Source organism: Onychomys torridus, chromosome 20 (genome assembly GCF_903995425.1).
Source record: "Onychomys torridus chromosome 20, mOncTor1.1, whole genome shotgun sequence".
Classification (NCBI taxonomy): Eukaryota; Metazoa; Chordata; class Mammalia; order Rodentia; family Cricetidae; genus Onychomys; species Onychomys torridus.
This window is the reverse complement of record NC_050462.1, coordinates 35,505,885-35,526,733: the sequence shown is the minus strand read 5'-3', so window position 1 is coordinate 35,526,733 and position 20,849 is coordinate 35,505,885. Positions and strand designations below refer to the sequence as shown.

At 43.0% G+C, this 20,849-nt stretch overlaps 1 protein-coding gene across 1 annotated transcript in view; it reads left to right on the top strand.

The window, feature by feature from the left end:
- Positions 1 to 20,849, top strand: part of Kcnmb4 (potassium calcium-activated channel subfamily M regulatory beta subunit 4) — a 58,887-nt gene that overhangs the window by 7,683 nt on the left and 30,355 nt on the right. The window contains exon 2 of the mRNA XM_036170208.1: positions 20,058 to 20,185. Coding sequence (XP_036026101.1) covers positions 20,058 to 20,185 — 128 coding nt within the window. The remainder of the gene's footprint in view (positions 1 to 20,057; positions 20,186 to 20,849) is intronic.

Sequence of the window (20,849 nt, the reverse complement as noted above, 5' to 3'; positions counted from 1 at the left end):
TATTTCCCCTGGGTTTAAAATTTTTCAGCCGTTAGCAGAACTGCATAATCAGCTGAGTTCCTAGATCAACAGCACATTTATATTACAATTAACATAATTACTCACAGGAAAACACTGAACAGAATGGTGTTTCATATTACATATGTTTCTAACCGTTTCTCCTGCTGTGCCTTAGACATTCTCTAGGACATAAACCAGTGTGCAAAAAAAAATTGTAATTTTGATTTGTAGTAGTACCCTCTTTAGTTCTTTAAAAATAACCTATGTTATAACTGCAGATCATTACATTTGTTATTTTATTACTTTTTTTTGTCAGTAAATGAATTCAAATTAGCTTATATGTTTGCAGAATCCAGCCCACAAGAGCTATCTGTTACCAAATCCCATGCAAAGAGTGTCTAGAATCTTCTCTTTAGTGCAGTGACGCACATGAACTGTGAAACCTTTACCCAGTGTCTTCTGGGGAAACAGGAGGCTCTCTTAACTGCTGAGCTATCTCTCTAGCCCCAGACACAGTTCTCTTTTGCTTCAATTTTTAAATACCTCTTCACCCATCTCCTCATGGACCGTCTGTTCCATGTTCGAAACTGCTGTTTTTCAGAGTGTGGTCAGCACTCTAGCAGCATTGGCACCATCTGTGAACTTGATAGAAATGGTCTCAGCTTAGATTCCATCCAAGTGTTCAACTTCAAGATTTGTGTAGTAAAAAGATTATGAGTTGCTCTGTAGTTCAATGCTTGCTGCTTGCTTAGCATGGACAAGTCCCAGGATTCAATGTACCATAACACACACACACACACACACACACACAGAGAGAGAGAGAGAGAGAGAGAGAGAGAGAGAGAGAGAGAGAGAGAGAGAATATATAACAGATAGTCCAAATGAGAGAAAAAGTAATGTAAATCTGTAGAACAAAATTTCTAAACATAACTAACGTGTATGTTTATAAGAGCATGTATTAAATGTAAATGGACCATTTGCCCCAATTAAAAGACAGGGATTATTCATCCAGAAATGTCAAAATCAGATAGGTTCTGGTTTTAGGAGTGACACACTAAAAAAACAAAACAAAACAAAATAGCACAAGGATGTTGAAAGTAAAAGTGTGGAAAAATACATATACTAGAGTAATCACAGCAACCAGAAACATAATTCATAATAGCAACAGAGTGAGAACTACCAAACGTTCATCCTCTGATGAATCGATCAATGTGCTGTATTTATACAATGGGAAATATGACTCTACATCAGAACTGACTGAACCACAAAAATATGCCAAGTTTAAGACACCAACTGAAGTCCTTGGCCACAGTGTGCCATGCTCTCTTGCTTCGACAGTGCATGGACAGAACCTGGCACTTGACTCACCACCCTCGTTGGCCACTCAAAACCAGCGACTCTTTGCCACCTCCAAGCAGTGGCCTCAGACCCACCCAACGCCTCTACAGCATTTCTCCTAGCCTCTGCCATGATAGTCGAGCCCCACCCCCTCCACCTCCCCATCCTTGGGCAGGCAAACCAGAACTACCAACAGGACTGGGAGGGTGCTATCACCCACCAGATTAGTTTAGAGCTCCCCTATCTCTATCTGTGTCTTACTACATGGACCATGATGATGTGGCTTTGAAGGAGTTTGCCAAATACTACCTTTCAGGATGTCACAAGGAGGTAGAACTAATGGAGGTGTAGAATCAATGAGGTAGCCAGGTCTTCCTGCAGAGTATCAAGAATCCAGACCACAGCAACCAAGAGAGTGAGCTGAACACCAGGGAGTGTTTGTTACCCTTGGAAACAGTATGAGCCAGTCACCACTGGAGCCGCACAAGCCAGCCACAGACAGACATGCTGTCCACTTCTGAGACTGTCTTAAGACTCAGTACCTGAGTGAGAGGTGACATCCATCGTCCATCGAATAATTCAGTGGCCACGAACCAGCTCGTGCACAGTGTGAGCCCCTGGAGCTGGCATGGAGTGAGTATCTCTTTGACAAGCTCACAGTGGGAGACAGTAATGAGGAGATGTTAAACTTCCCGGTGTAGAGTGCCCTCTCTGGTCACCATGGCAACATATGCATATTGGAATTAGCTTCACCCTTTCTGTAAGTTGTACTGGAACATCCACTAAACATTTGCATCATTTTTTTTTTTAATTAAATAAATTTGGTACCTAAAACAAAGAAAAAAATCCAACAGACAAACAAATAACAACGAAAAGACACCCAAATACCAAACCACTAAAGGCCAAATATTAATGTTCCCAATATTGAATTCTATACTGTGAAGACTGGAGTGAGTTAGCAGAGGCATGAGACATTTGAGTATGATAGTTAATGGGTACAGGTGTTTTTTGGTATAATAAAAAATGTTCTTAAATTGATTGTGGTAATAGTTGCCTCTCTGAATCTACCAAAAATCATTAAATTGAACACATGGAATGGATGAATTGAGTGGTAGGTGAGTTGCATTTTAATGAAGCCATTCCATACCAAGGGATTACTATTTTGTTTAGCAAATTTCAGCATTTTGCATAATTTGGGAGGATATTTATTCAGTAGATGATTCTAAAAATCTCCCTATTATTTTGACAAAAAAAATTATTTAAAACAGCAACTTTGTAAGTAAAAATGACTTGTGGGCTGGCAAGAGGGCTCAGCAGGTAAAAGCGCTTGCTGCAAAAGCCTGCTGATCTGAGTTCAATGCCTGGACCCTTCAGTAAAAGGCAAGGAATGGCTTCTAGAAGTTGCCCTCTGACCTCTGTACACGTGCCCCCCCACACCCTATATACACACAGTAATAGTAAATTAAAATTCATAATTAACTTGGAAATTTTATTTGTACAAGTAAACCCAAGCATTTAATTTAAATTATAATTTTAATGGAATGTATTTTAAAGTTACAGAACTATAAGTAGTGAAATCATAAGTAAAATATAAATATCTAGGTAATTTTTTAGGGTGAGCAAAGCCCATCTAAAAACAACATCAAAGACAGAAATCATGAAAGTATATGCTGTTGTGTTTATTAATATATTACTAAATGTATATTAATTAATACAATAGGGAAAAACCTACACTTTGAAAATATTTGGTGAAGTTTAAAGAAAAATGACAAGCTTTAGATAATAGTTACACTTCCATAGGAAAATGATTCAAACATCGAGAGCCCTTAGCAATAAAAGACCATCTTTTCAATAGAAATAAAATGTGAACATGGGTGTAGATAATTCGGTGAAGATTACGTGTACCAGACAAGGGAAAATTTCTGCATAATCTCAGGATTGTCCAGAGATGCTGATCAGTCTGTGAGGATCACAGAAGAATTTGGAGCTTTGGGCTGGGAAAGCCGTTAGTACTCAAAGCTTAATGGACTCTTCTGTTGGAGCATAGAAGATTAAGAATTCTAAGAGCCGTGGAGGCATTGGAGGGCCAGCTTGTGAAGTCTCCGAGAGAAGTTTGGGAGTCCCTCAAAGAGGCTGAGTTTGTTAGGGTGGTTTATAGGCTGTAACAGCTAGTCCAACAATGGCTGTCTCCAGACAGAAAGGCCAAGGCTTCAGTAGTTGATCATTCCCTGAGACAGGATGTCTCAATAGTCCCAATCTGGTGCTGGAGTCTGGGAGGGTTCCTGGAGAGCTCTGGGTTTTAGGCTGCCTTGGAATCCAGCTGCAGTAACAGGGGACTTGAACTTGCTAGTGACAATGAGGGCAAGCGGGAAGAAAGCAAAGCCTCCCTTCTCCCATGTCCTTTTATGTGGGCTGCCATTAGCAGGTGTAGCTCAATCTCAGTGTGGGCTTTCACATCTCAAATGATCTGCTTAAGAAGACCCCTTGCAGCTCTACCAAGCAGATTTGGCTTTAGTGGTTTCCAGATGAGCTATCACCATGAGCCTGGAGAGGCTGGTCAGTAGTGAAGAAAGAGCACTGGCTGGTCTTGCACAGGACGTAGGTTCGATTCCCATCACCTATATGGGAACTCCAATCGCAGGGGATCTGATGCCTCTTTCGATACCAGGCACACACACATGTGGTGCACAGACATGCATGTGCGCAAAACACCTACACACATAAAATAATTATATATACACATATGCATACATACATAATATATGTATACTATGTATAAATGAAGTATACACACACATGCTTTAACAGACTCACACTTATACCATAAAATATTATGCATTAAATTTATTGAAGAAATATTTTCCCATAAAATGATGTTTTATTATCATTATTATCAAAATGATGTATTATTCTCCAAAGTAGGTTACAAAACAGTATGATATATGCTTGTCAGTTTGTATATTCATGCACACACCACTAATTTTTTATCTATTTAAAATGCCTTCTATTATATGTGGCTTTCATTTTACCTTTTTCTTTTAGCTACTAATGTGCATTATTTGCCGATAAATAATAGGGCTATTTATTTGATCAGCTGAAAAAATAGGCAAGAAGATTTGAGATTTGACTTAGAGTGTTCGTGTAAATTTAAATTTTTAACATGGAAACAATTTTTGCAGCCATCAAAACTGGCTATAGACTTCATGTACCTCTCCTAAGGTATGTGTCCTAGTACGAGAAAAACAAGCTTAAATAAACAATTGGACATTAAGATGGGCTGAGGAAGGGAGGAGTGTGAAGAGATTGTTCACTGAGAGAAAGAGCCACTTGGTTTTGAAACTTGCCTGCATGAGACACCCCTCTTAATCTTGTAAATCTCTATGTATTAGTGCAATAGTCTACTTAACTAACCAGTGGAGAGCATGGTATTTTGGTGGCTCATAGTGAAGCATGTAAACCTTACTGTGACCCAGTAACGAGCCAGTGGGTTCTCAAAAGGAGAACGGTCATTTGCCAAAGGAAGAAATGGTTCACTTCATACCACCAGGACTCTGTGGGGGCTGCCTATGCTTCTGGCACCAGCCTCATCTACACTCTTGGAAGTTCAGGACCATATAGGAAAGTTGAGGTTGCCTCCTGCCCTGTGTGGCCTGGAGCAGGTTTTTCTGCTCTGCTGCCGCTGAAGCTGGCAGGGTCACGGGTTCATCAGTAAATGGGTCAGAGTAGCAAGCCTCAGTGTTGACTGACACAGGTTTCATCATTCCTGTAAAGGAACCCAGCAAGCTTTGTGCTTATGTCTTCGAATGAACAGCATAGCAATTAGCTCCGATTTGGGAGTAACACCCAGGCACTGCTTAGACCAGTAGATCCCAACTCATCACTGAGGTGACAGGCCCCTGGATTTCTATCCTCTTGACACATTTTTCCCTTTACTCGGGAATCTAGGCCACATGGTGCTTCCTGCTCTCCAGGCCCAGACAGCGAGCGCAGCATCATGACAGCACAGACAATGTGAAGTGGTGTGGGGTGGAGGAGGTTCAGGTTCCTGTAGGCTAGAGCATAGCAGAGCGGATGTGGTAAGACAGTAAAACCTCCATCTCTGGGGGCTCTCAGCCCACAAAGATGGAGAGAGGCATATTGGCCTGATAAACAGCCATAGAGTTGTCAGAGGTAAGTTGACTTGATCTAGTAGACGGTGTCTAAAACAGTGGATGATAGTAGAGTCATCCCAGATTGACTTAACCATACAGTGGTTCTCCAAAATGTGCCTTCTTCAAGAACCAGACAAATTGAATACAGATGCTACAGGAGTATCCACCCACTCCTTAGTTTCTGTGATTTCCTAGGGGATGCAGAAGTAGTTTATTCTTTTTCTGTTTGGGCAAGAGATGTCTTCTTAGAGAGCCATCTACCATAATGCCCTTACATCCATGAATAAGGAGACTAAAGACTGGAATAGGGTAGCTGTGGGCTGGGACTCCTCATTGTGTACGTCTCTGTGTGGGCAGCAACCATATTTTCAAGAGGTAAAGAAGCAAACACAGGAAAATTCATGGACTCTTGGGCTTACCATGACAGAAACCCACACCATCCTCCATTCCTTTATTCTGTGAACTCTCCTTCTGACACAAACCTACACCATCTTCCATTCCTTCACTCTGTGAACTCTCCTTCTGACACGAACCTACACCATCTTCCATTCCTTCACTCTGTGAACTCTCCTTCTGAGTGTCTTAGCTAAAGGGTTGAGGTTAGCACAGAACCTGTGTCCAGCAGTACTGTAAGCACCTGCCATTCTCGACTTTGCTGGTATTCTGGTCGATGTCTGCCTGTTCCATTGGGGGAAAGTCAGGGTATGTTCAGTTGGTGCTACTGTTCTGCCACAGGGTCTTTTCTCAAAGATAAGCAGCCCGCCAGCATCCTTTCAAGCAGGTTTCAGTCTGGGATAGCATGAGGAGGCATGCCTTTCATTGCATAAGGCTTCATTTTACCAAAAGTCCGGGGATATAGGTTAAAAACAAAACAAAACAAAAAGACAAAGAAAAAAATCTCCCTGAAGTCTGGCAACCTATTTTGCCCTTACTGTGTCTTCTGATTCATTAGTTATTGTCAAATATCCCCGAATATCGAATTGGTTTTACTGTGTTCACAAAAAATCTGGGTCAGGAAATCCGGCCGAACACAAGACAATGGTGACCTCTGCTCCATGGTGCCTGGGATCTGAGTGGAGAGACTCGGAGCCTGGATGTGCGAGCACTCTGACGTCTCACTTGCTTACCTGCCAGGCAGGGACTTCTCTGTGTTGACTGGAGGCCTCAGTCCCTCCACATACAGACCTTGCTGTGGCCGCTCTGCTGTGTTAATTGGAGTTTCTGTACAGAACCAGTCTTCGCTATTCAAGGACAAATGTTCTGAAGAGATGCAAGCAGAAAAAAGTCACATCTTACCATTTCTGTCCTTGCCACTGTCTCATGCACAGTCTAGGAACGAGGAGGAGATAGGCACCTCACCCCTTCTCCTTTCAGGAGAAGAGTACCAGCTGCATACTGCAAACGTGTGGATGGGATGGGATATATAGAGAACACGCATTCTGTCACAAATAGGAGCAAAAGTCTTTTTCGTCATCACCATCTACCCTCATACTAGGGGACTGATCAAGGAGGCCAGGGCTTGCTAGTCTCCTTCATGCAGAAGGGGTGGTCGCAACATCCAATGGACTAGGCATCCACCCATGCACACATTGAATTGTGTACCTTGCTGTATTAAGTAATTCACCGTGCCCTCAGCGAGGCTGTCTGAATGTGTGCATGAGCATTAAAAGTTTTGTGTTTCTTTTCCTTGTTCAATATATGTACATCTATATGTGGGTAGATGGATATCTATATGGTCTGTAATCTATATGGTGTATACATCTATATGGTCATAAGAGTGTTGGCTGTCTCCCAAAGGGATTTATTCTAGGGCTTGAACCCAGGGACTTGGGCATGCTGAGCTCACACCCTGCCACTGATCCACACCCCAGGCCTTCCTCAAGGGCTTGGACTCATGACCATAAGTTTCTGAACAGTTTTTACATGTCCTAGCCTGATTGTTATTATCAAACCCTATTGAACATCATCCAGATTAGAGTCTCTTGTTTTGGTCTGGCTACCATTTAGATTGAGCGTCTACTTTTTGGCATAGACAGGGTGTTTTTATTTTCTAACACTGAGGCTAACTGAACCATTTTCTCTTGAAGGTGGAATGTCATTCTGAACTTTTCTGAATTTTAATAGCCACCAGTCTTAGCCGTTTGTGCAAATCTAAAAGTTAAATGGTTATTATTCCAAATCCCGAAAAGCAGCCATAATCACAGCATCCTTGGTGCGTGAGTGGAAATCTTCTGGACAGGAGTGAGAACTCTTGTCAGGAGCTCCCTGGTGGATACCAGGAAAATGTGGGCATTTTCTAGTGCCGTCTCCCATGCCCCTCTCCACCAGGCACATTTGGTGACTCATTCTTTCTGGAATATCCATACGCAGTCTTGGCACATTACATTTCTTCTTGGAATGTCACCTTCCCAACCCATTTTCTGACAAACAAATTCCCGTTGAACCTTGATAACACAAATCCAAAGGCACTTCTCCCGGGAAGCCCTGTCCCACCCCCATCCCCCATGGCTCATCCTCTTTTGAAGTCATCAATGTTTTGGTGGCTTTGCTCAGGTCACTCTATACAGCCTGCTCCCAGGAGGAGGGGAGGAAGGCTGTCTGTATCCTCTCCAGTTCTCAGTGACCAGGGAAATCACTGAGTATCAGTCTTGCAAATTATCGGTTTTAAAGCTCTATCATTCCATGGGCGGTGGTATCATACACCTTTAATCCTAGCCTGTGGATCTTTCTGTAAGTTTGAGGCCAGCGTGGTCTACAAAGTGAGTTCCAGGACAGCCTATTACACGGAGAAATCCTGTCTCAAAAAAAAAAACAAAAAAACAAAAAAAACAAAAAAACCAGAAACCAATAACAGAACAAAACCAAAACCAAAAAAACCTCTTTTATTCCAGTGTAGAAGGATTTTTGTTTTGTTTTGTTTTTTGTTTTTAGAGACATGGTTTCTCTTTGTAGCTTTGAGCCTTTCCTGGAACTCACTTTGTAGACCAGGCTGGCCTCGAACTCACAAAGATCTGCCTGCCTCTGCCTCCCGAGTGCTGGGATTAAAGGCGTGTGCCACCACCGCCCGGTTTTTTTTTGTTGTTGTTTTGTTGTTGTTTTTTTTTTTTAGAAGGATTGTTAAAGCTGCAAACTCCTAGCCTTCATGAGGCAGGCATAACAGGAGAGGCAGACCTTTTAAATAGTCAATTCCAGTTTTCTGTTAAACGTGCTTCGGCAAGCACTGTCTTAGGCTGATCACTGCTCTTGCTTTTGGCCATCTGCAGTCCCCTGAGTTCATTAGAGCTTCGGATCTTAGTCCATCTTGTCCTGCACATTTTCTATGCCATGTGCTCATTTTCTACGCCATGTGCTCATTTTCTAAGCCATGTGCTTGACCTCCACATCCTGGGACCTCTTGCTCTCAAATTTAATTTTTTGGCTGACATACAATTTCATTAGTGTTTCTTCTGTGAACCTCCAGTCCTAAGGATGGTGTGTGCACATGGGCATGCACACAGCGTCGGAAACACCGTGGAGTTTACAAATGACTCAGTTTTGCTCTATAGTCCACAGATGTTTTCTGATGATGTCATCAGAATGATCAGTAAACTTACAAATCCGAGGGCCAGTCAGATTGTTCAGTGAGGAAAGGGCTTTCAAGTCTGATGATCAAAGATCAAACATGAGTTTGATCCTTAGGACCCACTGGTGAAAGGAGAGTGCCAACTCTAGCATGTTGTCCTTTGATGTTCATGCATGTGCCTTGGCAGCTGTACACCTTTATATATATACACACACACACACACACACACAGAGCTAAATTTATAATAATTTTTAAAAGTTGCACATTAGAGTAGACATGTTTGGTAGTTTGAAGAGAATGGTCCTTATAGGCTCATATATTTGAAGGCTTGGTCCCCAGGTGGTGGAACTGTTTGGGAAGGATTAGGAGGTGTGGCCTTGTTGGAGGAGGTGTGTCACTGGAAGTGGGCTTGGAGGGTTCTCTGCCTCCTGCTTGTTGATCAGATAGATGCCAGCTCTCAGGTGCCACTCCACTGTTATGCTTGCCTGCCTGCTGCCATGCCCTCCACCATGATGTCCGTGGATTAACCCTCTGAAACTAAGCAAGCCCCCATTAAAAGTTTTGTTCTATAAGCTGCCTTGGTCATAACGTCTCTTCACAGCAACAGAAAAAGTAATTAAGGCAACACGCAATTTCAAAAAAAATAAGATAATGTATTAATAACTTGCTTTCTAGTCAAATTTATTTAGGAAATACTTAATCCTAGTATCGTCTTTCAGGGATAATCAATTGAAATCATGAAGGAAACTAGAGGAAAAATTTTTTTCTCTGCTTCCTCTTTTTTTTTTTTTTTTTAATGCTTCCCATAGAACACAGTCCCTGATATTTGGTTAAATAGATTCCATGTTTTATGCAATAATTTTTTAAATGACTCAGTGAAGAAAGATACTGAATTCTGCCTACTCTACCTGTGTGACTGAAATGCACTCAAGACTATGACAAAGAACCTAGTCAAGAAAGGTTCTATTAAAGTACTGATTCTTTGTGGTAGGCTGGAAACGATTGCTATTATAAACCTCGGTAAATCCTAAAATAGGACAATGGAAAATAAGAAATAAGTACGAAGTCAAACATTCCGTGTCAAAGGTGATGGTTATGTCGTTTCTTAATACATTCACTGGAAACCTTCATGTTGTGTTTCTTATAATAGCTCATTCAATCCGTCAACTTTGTTCATGAATGTAAAAGCCAACCCCATTTTTCTAAGCCACAGGCATTAGAGCCCAGTACATAGTGTATGCTTATAATCTCAGCACTAGAAAGGCAGAAGCCTGAGGATTACAAATTCAAGGTCATGCTCAGCTACATAGAGAGTTTGAGGCTAGCCTCACCTGCCGAAAACCAAAAAGGAAAAATAAGGATGGACATTAAACAAATACATTTCTCCCCAGACTTTTGGTTTGCACCTTATAAAAAGTCTGCTTTTTAAGTTAGCATACAAAGTGATAGGCTTCATGGCAGTGTTTTCATACATGTTGTGAAACTGTGTTCTTACTCACCCCCCTCTGCGCTGGAGTTCCCCATCTCCTTCACAACCCTCTCCCCACCCCAAGAGGCCCCATGTTTTGATTTCACGTTGCATGTTCTCTGTTACTCCCTCTTCTGCCCCTCTTCAGCCCTTAAGACCTCATCTTCCCCTCTCACTCAACATAAACACACACACACACACACACACACACACACACACACACACACACACACACACCCCTCTAGAGTTCTATAAGAAAAAAGTATAATATTCGTCTTTCCCAGTCTGACTTCTTTCACTGGACATAATGGTCTTCAGATCCAGCCATTTTTCCTGCATAAAGATGAAGTCAGTGCTATTGTTTTTGTTTGTTTGGTTGGTTGGTTTGTTTTTTCCAGACAGGGTTTCTCTGTGTAGCTTTGTGCCTTTCCTGGATCTCATTCTGTAGACCAGGCTGGCCTCGAACTCACAGAGATCCGCCTGCCTCTGCCTCCCGAGTGCTGGGATTAAAGGCGTGCACCACCACCGCCCGGCAAGTGTTATTGTTTATATGTACTACAATCATTCATCTTTTGGTGGACATCTAAGCTTGCTTTCTGGCATGGATACCATGAACAGTGTGACAATAAACAAGTATCTCTGAGGTGTGTTAACTTAGGTATCTACTCAGGAGTGGTATAGCTGCATTTTATAGTGGTTCTATTTAAAGTGGGCATACATTTTTTTTTTCATTTATATATTATTACTCTGTGGATGTGTGTGCCACAGTGACTGTGCAGAGGTCAGAGGACAAGTTTGTGAAGTCACCTCTTCCTTTCCACCTTGAGGTGGCTTCTGGGGGTCAGAGTCAGGTCACTAGACTTGCCTGGTGAGTGTCTTTACCCTCTGAGCTGCCACGCCAACACTCCTTGTTCTATTCTGAGAAACCTACACACACACACACACACACACACACACACACACACACACATACACACACACACACATACATAGTGGCTGCAGCACTTGGCATTCCTACTGGCACTGAGTAAGTGCTGCTGGAACCCTCTTTTCTTCCCCCACATCCTTGCCAGCGTTTGTTTCCTTGATAACAGCTATTCTGACTGGGGGGAGATGGAATCTCAAGGCAGTTTTAACTTGCATCTCCCTGATGGCTAAGGGTGCTGAACATTTTCTGAAATATTTATTAGTCATTGATTTCTTCTTTTGAGATCTGCCCGTTAAGTTCACTAGCCCTGCTTTTGACTTGGGTGTTCAACATTTGCAGTTCTTTCTGGTTTAAATATTAGTACCTTGGTGGATGCAGAGTTTGAAAATATTTTTCCCCATTCTGTAGGCTGTCGGTTCACTTTGGTGATGGCTTCCTTTGCAGTGAAGATACATTTAGTGTCCTGTAATCCCCTCTGTCATTTGCTGGGATTGTTTCCAGTGCTCTCGGGCAGTCTCTGTATAAAGCCCAGCCCTCTGCTTATATTTGAAATGTTTTCCCCTAGTACTTTCAAGATTTCAGATCATGTGTTCATGTCTTTGATCCATCCATCCATCCATCCATCCATCCATCCATCCATCCATCCATCCATCTTTCATTCCTCCTCCCTCCCTCCCTTCCTCCCTTCCTTCCTCTCTTTCTTTTGGTACAGGGTGAGAGATGAGGATCTAGTCTCATTCTTCGACAGGGGCACAGCCAGGACTCTGCTATTTTGCTGAAGGCTCTTAACAGGTGGAAGAGTTTTCAGGTGCAGGCTTTAGGTTCTTTTAACTATGGGATCATATCATCTGCAGATGGTGACACTTTGGTTTCTTCCTTGTCTGTCTGCCTTTTATTCATTGTGTCGTTGCTCTACGTCAGGCACTGTATTGAATAAGAGTGATGCAGATACACTTTTTGTTGCAGGACATAGAGCAATCAAGGTGGACCTGAGCTGGAAGCTTCCTCCCTGCTAGCTATTTTCATAGTGCTGAAAGGTGCCATTGAGGCCACTGGGTGAGAAAAGTCACCAGTGGACTTTCCCAGCAGTGGGCATGGTGTAATATGACAGACATGTCAGACAAGATGTGCCTATTGGTGGGTAGTGGATGGCGGTTTATGAGGGTAGCCATTTGCTTTTTTAAAAAAAGTAGATTTGAAGCTCGATCCATAGGTGGGAATGATACAGTAAAACTGGTCAAAAGCCCATATCAGGGAAGGTCATATGCTCTAGGAGGGAGCCTGCTATTAATGTTTTGCTAAATGTACATGTAAAACTTCCCCGATTGTTTATTTTTACAACTATAGATTTAGTGCTATTCTCAATCTTGGCCAAAGAAGCTTTTCTTTGCCATGGGCAGAAATCCATGTAGAGACACATAACTGGGAAACGTGCTGAGAATAAGTGTCTGTCAAGTGTTCAGTCTTATGGGAGACATCTATCTCAGTTGACCAGAGGGCTCAGTTCCTCAATGGCTCAGAGAACACTGGAAGAGGAGACAGAAATAATATAAAAGTTAGAAGATGGGAGGAGTGCTGTGACATGCTGTCTTCTGGACAGGACGGGGCCATCGCACACGTGAACTCACGGCGGCTGTGGTTGTCTGCATAAGACAGGCACAGGATCAGCCAGTCATCATTCTAGCATGGGTGAGGAAGGGGCTCATGGTGCTCCATCCCTAACTGAAGAGCAAGAAGATCATTTTTCTTTGGGAGTGTGGCAGCTACTGGTGGGTTGTCTATGGTCCTGTGGATGGCCCTATAGCCAATAGGCGGCGCCAATTGGACTCAGTCATTATTTTAAAAAAGAGGAGGAGGAAGGGAGGGGGAGAAGAAAGAGGGGGAGAAAGCATGAGGAGGAGGAAGAGGATGACTAGAGTTTGGTTCCCAAAACACATATTGGGCAGTTCACAACTACCTGTAGTTCCAGCTCCTGCAGATCCAGCACCCTCTTCTGGCTTCCATGGGTAACTGCACTTACATGCACATGCCCATACACAGATGCACACCATACACCCAATTAAAAATCAAAATTAAAATAAAAAAAAAGAAGAGGAGCTGAAGCTGGGAAGAGGAAGAGTTGGGGGAGGTGGGAAGATTGGAAGGGGGATTGTGATCCAAGATACATTGTATATAGGTATAAAATCTTCAGAGAATAATTTTTTTAATTCAAAAAATATTGTGTTTTGTTTTGTTTTTTTACAAAGTATGGAGAGATGAGTATGGAGCAAAAACCAGAATACTATATAATGGAAAATATGCAAAAATTTAAATGTTTGAAGGGGAAATAATAAAGCATATGATTTTAATATGATAAAATACAAATACTAGTGAAACTATAATAAAAAGAAAAATGGGGATGTGTAACCAAATAGGAGGGCAATGAAAAATGCAAGATGGAGTATTGGAGCAGATTTCTCTGGATCCTCCCACTCTGGAGACCGCTAGCTACACCCTCCGAGGTACAGTCAGGTGCTCTTGTGGACTCATGTCCTTCCTATGGTTTGCTGGTGTTGGGCCTGTGTTGCCCGCTGTTGGGCCTGTGTTGCCTGCTGTCTGCCATGTCCGACTCCCCTGCAGTAGTTTTCCTTATTTACATGCCAGGGGTCTTCCCTGGCCAGGCTTAGCTTTGAGGCAGGGTCTCATTCCCAGATCGTTCCCCCTAGAGAGTTGGTGAGTGTCTCCCAATTGTGTTGGGAGTGTAAGAAGCAAGCACAGCTCTGAGAGCTGTAAAGGCCGGTGACCCTTCTCTGTACTCTCCAGAAGTATTCATGACATGGTTGAAGCAGAGAGTGTTGAGTAGATGATGATGGTGGCGTCAGTGTTTGCAGGCTCTTTAGCAGTAAACAGTAGGTAGGTGACTCCAGGAGTTATCCCTGAACTGTCACACTCCAGAGTCTAGAGCAGGGCTACCTTTCCCTAAACACTTTTCTATGGGAGCCAAGGCAGCTTGATCTGTCCCCTCCCCTCACCGGTCCCCATTCTCCACAACTGCCTCACAGGGCTGGTTTTTTTGCTATGGAGCTATAGCAGAGTCAATTCAGGCTCCCTTCTTGTGGTTGGTTCCCATTCTTAAAGCCCCCAATTTTTAAGCAAACAGGTTTTCTTTCCACATATTGGCAGGCCACTCACTGCCCTCCCAGTCACACAGAGTGACAGGATGGGATTCCTCTTGTCTGCTGACTCATCTGCTGGAGGAATCACTGTCTCACCTTGTGAGGATTGTAGGCTTGTCCTGAAGAGAGGGGCTCCCCATGTCTTCAGCACCACACCCCGTCACCAGGTACTGGAGAGCCCAAGGATGAGTTGTGTTCAGTTCATCTTGGTCTCCTGGTGTCACTATTTTCTTTACTCTTTCTGGATTCACTGTCACTGCCTTTGGGATCTTCTGATGGCTCCCTCTCTTCCTCTCTTTGGAGTAGTTTTCTACCCTTTTAAAGAAGGTAGACAGGTAGAAACAGGAGGAAGTGTGGGGCGGGGTTAAGACTCTTTAAGCCAGGTGTGTTGATATACTCTGTCATCCCAGCATTTGGGGGGCAGAGGCGGGAACGTAAGAAGGTCAATGGTATCTTCAACCCTATAGTAAGTTTGAGACTAGTTGTAGCTACTTAGGAATCCAATCCAGAGTGAGATCTGGTTTCAAAAACAAAATAAGAATCCAAATAGAATGGAAAAAAAAAAAAAAACAAGGATAACTGCACTTTGTATACAAAATGCCCCATTTACCTCCATGACCTTGAACAAGCTCTCTTAGATCTCTCTATCTAACATTCTTGTTCTTTTTAATTCTTAAGACATTAAGTATGTTGGGGGTGGGGTGGGAGTAGGCATGGGCATGCATGTGCTATGGCCTGCGTGAGGTCAGAGGACAGCATATGGAGTTGGCTTTTTTGTTCACCTTTATGTGGGTTTCAGGGATCGAACTCAGGTCCTCAGGCTTCATAGCAAGCCCCTTTATCTGCTGAGCCATTTCATTGTCCTTAGGGTTTCCCTTTCTGTATACTGGAGATGAGATTATAATGCTTGCTCATTTGGGTTAATCAGATCCTGACATTTATCAGCGGCATTGTCCGTGAAGATGGTAATGCTAAGCTGTGTGTTTGTATACTTATGGTCTCTCCCTAGAAAGATGTTCAGGTCGGAGCTCTGAAGTTTTGGGAAAACCATCAGTCTGACTGAGAGAGAAGGAGTTTGTATGACAGCTGTTCTTGAATCTATTTGGAGAACGCTGTGTTAAGACTTTGTTTTTAATGGAGTTTAAAAGTCTATCCTTCTATAATGATCTTGCACATAGAACTGGAAAGGTCTCTGGGAAGGATCTGAGATAGGATTCACAAAACATTTAGAGATAAATAACCTGGGCAGTCAAGATTTGAGAAAATGAAAAAATGATTATTAGGAACCTAAGTTTAGCCTTCTAAATGTTTTCCTTCCTTTTATAATGATACTGAATTTACCAAGTTTCTAGAATGTTAAAGACTCATTATTTAACCTGTGGCAAGAGTGGAGTCCACAGGAGAAGAATCCCATGGTTATTTTTCCTGATATAAAAAGAAAGTAGTTTGCTTTCAGAATCCACCCATGCGCTGAAAGTTCCTGACAGCCAGGCACTTCTTTCATGTCATGTGAAATCACAGCTTGCCTAATAGGAAACTTGATGAACGTTTTTCTCTGATGTTTCCAGAAACATGGGTGTGCTTGCCCTGATCAAAAACCGGAGTTGCCATCTGGTAGAGAGCTATGTCTTTTAAACCTGTTTTGCTCCCAGATCTGAACTGTAAAGAATTCAAACTGAGTTAAGTTATGAACGTTTTCAATACGTTTTGACTACAGTTGTTTATCCCCTGAAATGTTTAGTGTGGCTCTGTGTCAATGATGTCCATTGCTGAAAGGTCCTGATGAGTCCCTAGATGTTCGCACCCCACAGAGTCTGCCTCCAAGACTGGAACTTTCTCCTTTCTTGAAAGAGCACTATAAATTGGCACCTAGTTTCTCTTTAACCACCGGGTAGAAAGAAAATGGAAAGAGATAAATATCTAACACGTTGTATGAAATAATCAGTGGGCAACTCATGGTCTTCTTGCAAATATTTGCTGTTGTAAAGAAAGTACTGGTCCCAGAGCTGGACCCACCCACCACTCTGGTCCTCTTTGCCAGCAGCAACGGTGTCTCAACCAAGGTCTCCCCACCATCTCCTCCAGGGGTAAGGTCACTTCTAGGGGAAAATACTGTGACAGTGTTTGTAGTCTGCTTCTGGCTGGGTTGTTTCTTGATGTGCCTCCAAGAGGAGAGTCAGAAGCAGAGCTAAAAATTATTTTGGAGGTTGTACAGACTAGAGAAAAAAAAAAAAAAAAAGGAGCCCAGAAAAAGGTAATTTACCCAAGACCAAACGCCAAACAAATCATAAGACTGAAGCGCCACATACTGTTCCTGCGGCTTCAAAGCCCAACTGAAGCCTTAGACAAACACAGAATCCAGACTCTTCCACAAAACTGTACCGTTCCCTTAGAAGTAAAAGGGGTGCTGCGTGTTCGTGGGGTTCGTATTCAGCAGTCCAGTCATTAAAATCCTGTTTATGTAATACGAATTTGTTAAGTATGATGGGGAAGAATGAAATTTACTACAATTTGAAATGCATTTGCATTCATATAATTTAAAATGTCTCACTTAGGAAAGCAGATTCATCATCTTAAGTAAAACCTGTCTTCGTGTATTATAGACTCGTTTTGAAATCATTGCTAAGATCAGGGAACATAAGGAAAAAAAAGTCAATAACAGCTCTTGCTCTCAACTCACCAGCCAGAGATAGAGCCCCACATCAACACACGAGTGTGCTACTGTGTGATTTTAGCTGTGAGTTCATGGCTTTGATTCCTGGGTCAACACGGGGAGGGACATTTGGTTTGGGACAAGCCTAGGAAGATTCCTACAGATAAGGAACACTAGAGCTGAGGACTCTTGAAAGAAGGTGACTAAGGCCAGAGAGCAGTCACAGTCTGTTGTGGTGGGTATTGTGTTCCCTGAAATATTGTGTGTTCCCCGAAATAAACATATCTGGGGTCAGAGAACAGACAGCCACTAGAACAAAACCAAAAAATGGTGGCTAGAAAATGGGTCAGAGCAAGCCATAGCAGAGGTTGGGCATTGGTAGCACACGCCTTTAATCCCAGCACTTGGGAGGCAGAGCCAGGTGGATCTCTGTATATTCAAGGCCACTTTAGAAATAGCTAAGCATAGTGACCCACGCCTTTAATCCCAGAAACCCAACCTTTAATCCCAGGGAGTGGGGGCAGAAAGAGAAAGATATATAAGTCGTGAAGACCAGAAACCAGAGCAATTAGAGTAAAGCATGTAGTTAGTTAAGCATTTGGTTGGTTAAGCATTCAGGCTTTGGAGCAGCACAGTTCAGCTGAGATTCATGTGGAGGAGGACTCGGAAGCTTCCAGTCTGAGGAAACAGGATCACCTGAGGAACTAGTAAGGTGAGATAGCCGTGGCTTGTTCTGCTTCTCTGATCTTCCAGCAGTCACCCCAATAACTGGCCTCGGGTTTGATTTCATTAATAAGACCTTATAAGATTCCTGCTACAGTCTGTGACAGCGTGTGGCAGATTTGAGGCCCAAGTGCTTCTATTTGGCTCTCTCCCAGGATTCCGAGAGGATGGGCGAGCAAGGATTCGACTGAAGAGCTGTGTGCATCGTGATCGCAGTTTCGAATTTTAACAGAAAGTGACGGGAAGAAAGTCTTTTCCTTGTGAAACTGCATGTTGCAAATGAGACAGTCGAGCCAGATTTGGTGGCACATACCTGTAATCCTAGCCCTCGGAGTGTTTGGCCTGAGTTCAGTGCCAGCCTAAGCTGTAGAGTGAGTTCCCCTGCCAACCAGAGAGACATAGCAAGATCCTGTCTTAGAAAGACAGTGGGCGGGGAGCCTGGGAAGATGATTCGGTCAGATAAATGCCTGCCCTGCATGCATGAGGACAGGAGTTCGGATCTCCAGAGCCCATGTGAAAATCCGGACCTGGTGGTATACTTTCGTCATGCCAGTGATCGTGAGCTAGGAGGTGGAGAGAGCTGGATGGGGCTTACTGGCCAGCTGGCCTAGTCTATTTGGCAAAGTTCCAAGCCAGAGAGAAACTCTCAAATAAAAAGTGGACGGTGCCCGATGAAGGACACTGAGACTGTCCACTGACTTTCACATGTATGCCCGTGCACGCTCCTGCACACACAAGCACGTATACAAACAAAACCAAACAATAAACGAATAAGAGAATGGATGAATAGATCAGCGCTAAATCAAATCCAACAACCGTAAAGCTCAAGTTCTTTTTTTCTTTTCCTTAATGTCAGACACCTTGGTGAACACCTCAGAGGAGAGTGGCAGACTCACTAGAAGCTAGTTGCAGAGCTGAGAGGAATCTTAATGTTCTTATCTGTGAAATGGAGATCATTAGAGAGCTCAAAGAAGCCCAAAGGTTCGGGCTTACTGTTAACAGTGGGTAGACGCTGGCGTATTCATCGTCAAAAATGACTGACGTGGAAGAAGCTGGCTTAGGATGCTCAGGGTTCACTTTGACGTCTGGAACTGAGAGCAGTTTCTCTGTGTTGCAGAACCTATATTACTTCATTGAGTCTTTTCATGGGAACGACGCTGTTGGCTACTAGCTAGGAAAGCCATCGGTTAGCAAAGTACGTTGATTACATACTCTCGAGGAATCTCTGCTGATTCCATTGTCCAGGAGAATATGGGAAATGGAAACTTAAGTGGGCAAAGTGGTACCTTAAGAGCGAATGTGAAAAGCTGTTGGCTAGTTAAAAGTAGAAGAAGAAAATACAAAGACTCATAGAAATACTAATTATTACCCTTCCTTCCTTAGGTTGACTGACAGATCCCTGCAAAGGCAGAGAAAGTATATTTCACTTTTAATTTGCTATAACATTGTAACTCATTGTTTAAGAAAATGTCCTCATTTCTTAGTGACTGAAGGTATTTTTGCTATTGTGTCGAATTAGAAATTTGCAATACAGTTAAGCCCTGTCAATTTGGTTGTATTTAAAGATTATGTCAAAATTAGACTTGTTACCTCCAAAATGCCTGTTTCTGTAGAAAAAAAAAAATGGCTGTAGGTCCCCATGGACAGTCCTAGCCAAGGGTTTCCTCATGAGCATGATGTCTTTGGCAGTGTTCAGAACCCTTTCCTGTCTCCAGATCCAAATGGTGGGTCAAAAGTGATGGGAAAACCAGAATGCATAGTAGTGACACTCACCCACTCCTGGCCACTGGGATGGATATTCCATGCTAACCCAGACAATGGTTGCCAGTATATGCATAGCTTCTCATCAGTCCCAAGCCATGGACTGTACCATGAATCTTAGAAGGTTTTATTAATAGAAAAACCTGGAGTCAAGTATTGGGGTAAATTCTGAAAGATCAGAGAGACAGAACAAGCCACAGCCAACCTCCCCTCGCCAATGGACTACATATAACAAAATGAAGTATTTGAGAACCAGAAGGACCCCACTGAATATTCTACAGACTAATAGGTTTTACTCTGTGTGTTCTGTTCCGTTAGTGCTCCTATATCCCGCCCTGTAAGAGAGAAAACCAGAAGAACTTGGAAAGTGTCATGAACTGGCAACAGTACTGGAAAGATGAGATTGGTTCCCAGCCATTTACTTGTTACTTTAATCAACATCAAAGGTGAGTCAGTATTTGTGCGTGCATATTCATCTTGGTTGCTTGGGTGATGGATTACATGTAAATCGCAATTTTGCGCCCGCTTGGAAAAAGTACAACTTGGAGGTAATCTCAAGTTCTTTGCAGCCTGTGATCTCCGTTCTTTCTAGCGTTAGGAAAGCCATCTCTTGCTCTGCTGGATGGGAGGTATATAAAGATCCTACAGGACAAAATGAGAGGGCTGGGGAAGGAAGGCTGGGAGGGATGGAGGGATGGAAGGAGGGAGGGAGGGGAGCCTGTACCCTAGATATACCCTGTGGATACACTACACGTGGCGATGATGTTGCTAAGGAACATTGTGCTCTGTCAGTGTGCTATGAGACTTACAGTCTCTTGTGTGTAAGCTAAGTGTTATGTAGCGTTGTTCGAACTACATCAGTTCTTTAACCCTTCTCTGTCCTTTCGATTCTGATGAAGTATCAAAACGTGTCCACACTGTCCAAACTCTACCTGCCTCAGGAGCCCTCAATGTACCATACTAATATGTCAAGATGACCCCTTGGGTCAGAACGCTTGCCTGCCCAAGTACGAAGCTAACTTTCGACATGTATTGTTGGATGGCCCACGGTTACTTCAACCCTTCCCTTCCTCTCCTAATCTCTCTCTTAGTGAATGGCACTGTCCATTC